At 44.6% G+C, this 6,919-nt stretch overlaps 2 protein-coding genes across 2 annotated transcripts in view; both read left to right on the top strand.

The window, feature by feature from the left end:
• LOC119299481 (protein ENDOSPERM DEFECTIVE 1-like) overlaps positions 1–3,207 on the top strand; it is an 11,811-nt gene extending 8,604 nt beyond the window's left edge. Inside the window, exons 2-7 of the mRNA XM_037576702.1 lie at positions 1–768; positions 867–986; positions 1,492–1,608; positions 1,707–1,796; positions 2,607–2,714; positions 2,833–3,207. Coding sequence (XP_037432599.1) covers positions 1–768; positions 867–986; positions 1,492–1,608; positions 1,707–1,796; positions 2,607–2,714; positions 2,833–2,880 — 1,251 coding nt within the window. The 3' untranslated portion in view covers positions 2,881–3,207. The remainder of the gene's footprint in view (positions 769–866; positions 987–1,491; positions 1,609–1,706; positions 1,797–2,606; positions 2,715–2,832) is intronic.
• Positions 3,208–5,940: 2,733 nt separating this feature from the next.
• Positions 5,941–6,919, top strand: part of LOC119301220 — a 4,418-nt gene continuing 3,439 nt past the window's right edge. Inside the window, exons 1-2 of the mRNA XM_037578153.1 lie at positions 5,941–6,285; positions 6,453–6,655. Coding sequence (XP_037434050.1) covers positions 6,176–6,285; positions 6,453–6,655 — 313 coding nt within the window. The 5' untranslated portion in view covers positions 5,941–6,175. The remainder of the gene's footprint in view (positions 6,286–6,452; positions 6,656–6,919) is intronic.

Raw genomic sequence — 6,919 nt, forward strand, 5'->3', positions numbered from 1 at the left:
ACCTCCTCGTCGCGCGCATCCTCGCCCACTCCGTCGCCGCGCGCCCACACGCGCGTCGCCACGCCCTTCGCCAACGAGAACCAGCCCCCGCTCGTCCCGCCCTCCACCCGCAGGCGAGCCGTGCAGAAGCTGTTCGGCGAAATCGGCGCCAACCCGCGGGCCTCCGTCTCCTCCTCCGCCGCCGGCGCCCCGCCCCCCAGGCTCCTGCCCCGCGCGTCCAGCGGGCCGGCCCCGTCCACGGGGCGCAGGGGCTACCCACGCCCCCCCACGCCCGCGCGCGCCTCATCCTGCCCCTCCTCCGCGGACGACGCCGCGTCCTGCAGCTCCACGGACACCTCCTCCACCCTGACCGACTGCTCCGAGCCTGATGGGATCCTGGTGCCCGCCGCGCCCTGCGAGAGCCCGCCGCTGCTCGGCCCGGCGTCCTGCCGCGGCGGGCGCCTGTCGTCGGAGCTCCGGTCGTCGGTTCCTGAGTCGGGCGGGTCCACGCGCGGGGCGGCCATCCCGCTGTGCCACCGATCGCTTAATTCGGCTCTCTCGAGCTGCCCGGCTCCGGCGGCGAAGGTGATGGCGGCGCCAAGGCCACCGCATCCACATGGGACGAAACTAGCGGAGATGAAGAAGGCGGCGGTCATTGGGGGGAGAAAGGTTGCCGGGAAGCAGGAGGACGTGCACCAGCTGCGGCTGCTGGACAACCGCTACGTTCAGTACAGGTTTCTGAACGCCCGGGGGGCAGAGGCGGCCAGGGCCAAGGCTGCTGCGGCGGAGGTGAGGCCTTTTTACCGTGACAGAGGATGTAGTTTGATCTCCACAATTTGAACTGAGATGCTGATGTTGTTATTGTTTTCATTTTGTTGCGTGTGAAGAACTCCCTGTTCGGACTGGCTGAGAGAATTGCTGGGCTACGAGAATCAGTCGCTGATAAGAGGGCAGAGGCTGAGAAGATCAAGAGGGATCAGAGATTGTGCTCAATTTTTGGTGGTCAGGTAACAAAAAATTTGGCACATTTTGCTTTCTGTGTATGAAGTGTCGTATAGGCTATTTTAGATAAATCTCTCGCTATCCAAGTTGAGCTATCAAAATGTTTAAATTGTGTGTGTCACATGAACGAATTCATTTCCTCACTCGCATGAGATGAAACCATAGAAGGGACATGACTCAGCATCACCACCTTAACTGTTTTGATCTCAGTTTGTCCTACTACGAACCAACTGAAGTATGACACTAAATCATATGTTGTCAATTCTACTCCCAATGGAGTACTGAAATTTTAACCTACAACTACATTCAATATGTGCCCAATGGATATTACGTGTGTGCACTAGCATCGGCACACTTAGGATGATTTATGTGTAAATTTGTTGTTCAAAATAAAAATAATAATCAGCATACATAGTGGGAAATAGAGAATATCAAGTGTGTATTTATCTTCTAGTATGTGAGAACATATGCTCTATCAAAAATTAATTTGTTCATTTGCAAAAATGTCAGGTGCCGTATTTGGATCGATGGAGTGATGTTGAGGAGGATTATTCCAGCTGCTTGACAGGGGCAACATCTGCGCTGCATAACGCCTCACTAAGGCTGCCTATAATTGGGGGTGTTAGGGTAAGATTTTGCTTTAATGTCACATTCCAGGCATAGATGGCACCAAAATATGTTCATGATGCAGATAAAATATTATGTTCTAAGACTACTCCTTGCAGGCAAACTATGAGGAAATCTCGGAAGTTCTTAACTCTGCTGCGCAACTACTGGAGCCGGCGTCGCCTCTTGTTCGAAATTTATTACCAAAGGTGAGAAAACTATCAAATAGCTGTCATGCCTAGATATGTTACTTTTTTGAAATGATTCTTTTAAATTGTGTTTACTAAATGTGTCGCAGTTTTGAATTAACCCCGGCTCAAAACTGCGACACTTATTTTGGATTGGAGGGAGTATATCTTATAGCTGATTGAAAAAAAAAATCTGCATATTGATCTTCTATGTGAGAACATATTCAGTATCAAACAACTATATTGTGGTGGATGGAGGTTGTGAAGTTCACCACCATCCAAATTCAATGCTAACTCTAAACACAAGTAGGAAGCTTTATTTGCGATTATGCTAAGCATACAAATCCATGTTCATTTGATTGACAATTGAAAGTTCACACTAAGATATGTCCATACTCCAAAGTGAACATGTATTCGCCCAAAGCTAATGTACTTGATAACTGTGAGTCGCTTCGTTGGGATAACTGTGAGTCGCTTCGTTGGCTAGCTGTGCTAGTGTCCAATGATGCCAGCATGCCGTTGCCTTTCTATAAGAAATACCAAGGGAGGCTGGTGTCATTTGTTTTTAAAACCTGTATACTTGTAAGAAATATCCAACGCAGTCATATCTGTTTGAAACCTGGAACACCAGAAGTTTTCCCAGCATTATAAATGTCTACTTATATCAATCTGGAATTTTAGACGCGCAAGTAATTTCCTTTATAGATGGCCAAATGTAAAATGTCTTGACTGGTACGAATTCTAAATGAGTTGCATTTTGAATTGGAGGCAGTATCATTTTGAACTATTCTTGTTATATTGATGCAATCTCATTTTGCTCTTCTCATATAGGTTGAAGAAGTTGATGGTGTGGCCTCCAAACTTGCACAAATAATCACTAGTGAAAGGGACTTGATAGAAGAGTGTGGGAATCTACTAAATCAAGCACACCATATGCAGGTACAAATTTAAATGAATTTACTTGCACTCTGCTCGGAATATACATCATGTTCTTGTGCGATCCTATCTTTACCACGGAAATATCTAACTGGTTTCTTGAAAATTGCCCGTTACATAGATGAGGGAGTACAGCTTGAGAAGCCAGCTGCTGCAGTTGAGAAGTTGAAGTGAAAGCGGAGGAAGCGCAGAAAATGAACACGACACCAAGTCATATCTTCCGACCAGTGGAGCTAATTGTGCTCACCACTGGAAACATCTTCCAGTAGGAGGGAGAGGTGGCCTGATGATCATACAAAGTAAAAGGCAGAAGTATCCTTCTGCTCTTTTTTTTGTTGGCGGGAAGAAGTCCTTCTGCTGATCAAGAATTCCTGATTCTTTGTGGTATATATGGTGTTTTTGTCTTTGGCCTCTCGTTTCTGTTATCCTTGTGTAGCCATGGAAAGAATAAACTGATAGAAGCATTGCCCTTTACATAATCAAAATTCGTTGATTCTTTGTGTACTTGCATATTGCGTTGCTCAGATAGTGCTGTTATTTTCTTTTTGCTTCTGAAACAGATTCTCATTGATGGCTTGGTTGAAGAACGGTGCTCTCTTTTTTGGATAGTTTGGCATGCACACGTGCAGTGTTTTTTGCCTCTTTAAATATCTTTTGGATCTTCCCAGTCAAGTCGCTGGGCAGGGCACCCATCAGTGGATGTCAAAAGAACACTTGCAAGAAGTATCCAAACACTTTGGTGGTGTCTGTTGCCTTCGACCGAGGTGTTCTCCTTTGTGATGTAGAAGTATGGGGGTTTGTGATTGATTGTTGCACGTTGGGAATGTTTGTTGGGTCAACTGTGTGTATGTGGTTTTGTTTGTATTGTTTGTTAATTAACTAAACAATTCTCTTTTGCTTAATTATTACTTCCTCCGTTCCTAAATATAAGTCTTTTTAGAGATTTCAAATAGACTACCACATACGAATATATGTAGACATATTTTAGAGTTTATATTCACTCATTTTACTCCATATGTAGTCACTTGTTGAAATCTTTAGAAAGACCTATATTTAGGAACGGAGGGAGTATAATCAATGAGAAATGAGACAAAGCTTTTATCTCTGTTTCAAAAAACGAAGAAGCATCTGGGCCCAACTAATAACCGGAGAAATTGAGACCATGGTGACCAATTGCGAGAAAATATGTGGAGCCCTACTCGATGAGACTGTGATCTTGGATCCAGCCTCGTAGACAAAACATCGCAGAGAGCTTGCTGAAGACGTTAACTTCTTGGCTAGGATCGTTCCATGAATGTTCTCATCGGTTCGAGAAGGGCAAAGGCGCAAAAACTTTTATGAACTCATGTAGTGGGAACAATTATAGCCAATGACAACTCGCGTATATCAACGCTCGACAAATCTCAATTAGGGCAAAAACTATCGTCTAGATCGCAGGGCACAAGATGGCAGACAAAACTACATGTATCTATGCTCACACCAACAAGAACAGCAAGTGAAGGAACGATGCCTATGCCGGTGGCGTTCACTCTAACGATTGATCACTTTTTTTTAGAAGATCTAATGATTGATCATTGAACCGCGTATAAGAGCTTGCTCGGCCTAATGGGCCGCACGAACTATCTGATGGGTACAAATTGCTCGCCCGGTACTTCCCTGGCCCTCATGACGAAGTATCGGCGCAAGCCATCGTTCAGCTTAAATTGTGTGTTTTTAGGCAGTTTAATTGATATGTTCATAAATATTAAAAAAATAACCAATTTGAAAACAAATCACGAATTTAAAAATGTTCCTGAATCCAAAAATACATAAATTAAAAAATGTTTAAGATTTCAATAAACTATTCATGAATTTAAAATCATTTTCTTCATTTTGTCACTTTATTTCCCTTTCCTTTTTAATTTTCACTTTATTTAAATTCATGATTTTTTAAAACCCGTGAACTTTCTGAACTAAATGTTTTCCAAATTTATGAACTTTTTAAAAGTCCATGAACTTGAAAATTCAGAAATTATTTCAAATTGAATATTTTTTAAATTCATGATCTTTGTAAAAATCTATGAACTCTTTGAAAACTCATAACCTTTTTTCAAAATCATTATTTTTTAAAGTTTTTGAACCTTTTCCAAATGCACGAACTCCTTTTAAATTTATGAATATATTTCAAATTCATGAAATTTTTAAAAATGAACGAACATTTTTTAAATTAGCATTTTTTTACATTTTAGTACATGCTTTTTAATCTATAAGAGATAAATATGTTTTTGTTCTTAAACCAGAGGTGCTAGCAAGCAAGCAGTCTTTTTTTATATAGCTAGCGAGTGATAAGCTAATGAGAGAGCGATCCAACTTTTTTGCGGTAAGAAATCACACCAAGCTTTATTAGGTAATGGTAATGTTCATAAGTACAAGAACTGGATCATGAGGGTGACCCAACCACACATGGCAGCCTAGACCTAACATATTAGCATGCTTAGCAAGATTATGAGCTTCAAAATTGAAGTTCTCGCACTCGTGTACATAATTGCAAGACTCAAAGTTCTCGATTTTTTTTGGCAATACTCAAAACCAATCTTCCGGCTTGCCGTCTCCCTGAGCACCATAAGGGCCACCGGTTCCTTCTTAAATATCTTCTACCACACCCTTGCAATCGTCAGCGAGTGCCATAGCTTTCTCGATGCCCCTTCCACCGAGGCGATGTCATTGCAAAAAATGGTATGATGCTTGCAGACCAACTTGGATGTTCCAATATCACTTTTGAATCAGACTGCCTCGAAATTATCTTAGCATGCAAGGGGGAAGTGGACATTATGAGTCCTTATTCGGCGATTTTGAGTGACTGCTTTATATTAGCTCAAAGAATTGGGTCAGTATCTTATGCTCATTGTCCAAGAGGGGCAATTTAAGTGGCACACAAGTTAGCTAGATGTTGTTACGATTCTAATTCTGTAATCTCGTGGGATAATGATCCTCCACAGTTTATTCTAGCTGAACTTGTTTCTGATGTATCCCTTATTTGAGTTGAATAAAGTGTGCCACAAGTTCAAAAAAAAAGCAAGAGCTTGGACTAGAGTAGTTTTTTTTAGCCAAAGTTCTTTTTTTTTTGACAGGCAGGACTAGAGTAGTTTTGTTTGGGCTCCCAGCAGCTGCTCCAACAGGAGCCCAAACAAACAGCCCTTTCTGGGCCGGCTCCCAGCAGCAGCTTCGCGGGAGCGCTCCAGAAAAACCATCTCCCGCCCCGGCTGAACGACACAACCATCTCCCGTTAGGGTTCCTCACTCCCGACCGGCGCCGCCACCTGCCCCCATCTCCGGCCGCCACCGGAGTCCCTTCCCTCCTCCCTGAGCCGCCCCCTCCCGCTGCCGAACGCACGGGTGCTACCGACTCCTGAGATCACCGGCGCCCACGTCTTGCTTGGCCACCTACGGCCCGAGCCGAAGCTCCGACCGCCGCCGCCGCTTGCGATGGAGGCGCTCCGGGAGGCGACGGCCGAGCTGACGGTGTACGTGCACCCCTCCAACGCCGCCGACGTCCGCTGCGCCGTCTCCCGCCAGCTCAGCACCCTCCTATTCTCGTACGTCACCCTCCCCACCGCTCCTTCTCTCGGTATCGCGATGCCCCGTGCGTGCCCCAGTATAGCGTTGCAACGGTGCATCTTTGGGCGCCGGTTTGGGTAGAGAGGTGTAAATTTGCGGGGGAAACAGCATGTGAACAACTTGGATAATGGGCATTGCTGTTCAGGTATGAAGATCGCTTTGATGGCGTGTTGCTATCACATGAAGTTGAATTCGAAGGTGACAACGAAGATGACCAAGACAGAAAAGTTGACGGAGACGGGAAAAAGGTTATCAACGCCAAAATCCTGGATGGTCTGGTACCATATTTTGGCGTACCGGTGACTGCGAACCTGCTGCTGTTTTCTCCCCAGCCAGAGATGATACTAGGTAGGTGAACACATAACTCTTCTCAACATCGCTCTTTCGACGACCTCATATCTGCACGTCAGCTATATGAGATCGTGCGCATTCAATTGTAGTAGAGCGCGTCAGTGCATTTTTCAATGGCTGAATTTGTATGTCATCTCTTGTTTAATCGAGAGAAAGGGAAATTTATAGACACTGGCACTAGTCCCAGCTCCAATTGTTACCATGTCATAACTGCAGTGCTATTTCTGAAAATGCCACTAGTCTCAGCTCAAAGTATTTTTA

This window comes from Triticum dicoccoides, chromosome 5A (genome assembly GCF_002162155.2).
Source record: "Triticum dicoccoides isolate Atlit2015 ecotype Zavitan chromosome 5A, WEW_v2.0, whole genome shotgun sequence".
In the NCBI taxonomy this organism is placed as follows: Eukaryota; Viridiplantae; Streptophyta; class Magnoliopsida; order Poales; family Poaceae; genus Triticum; species Triticum dicoccoides.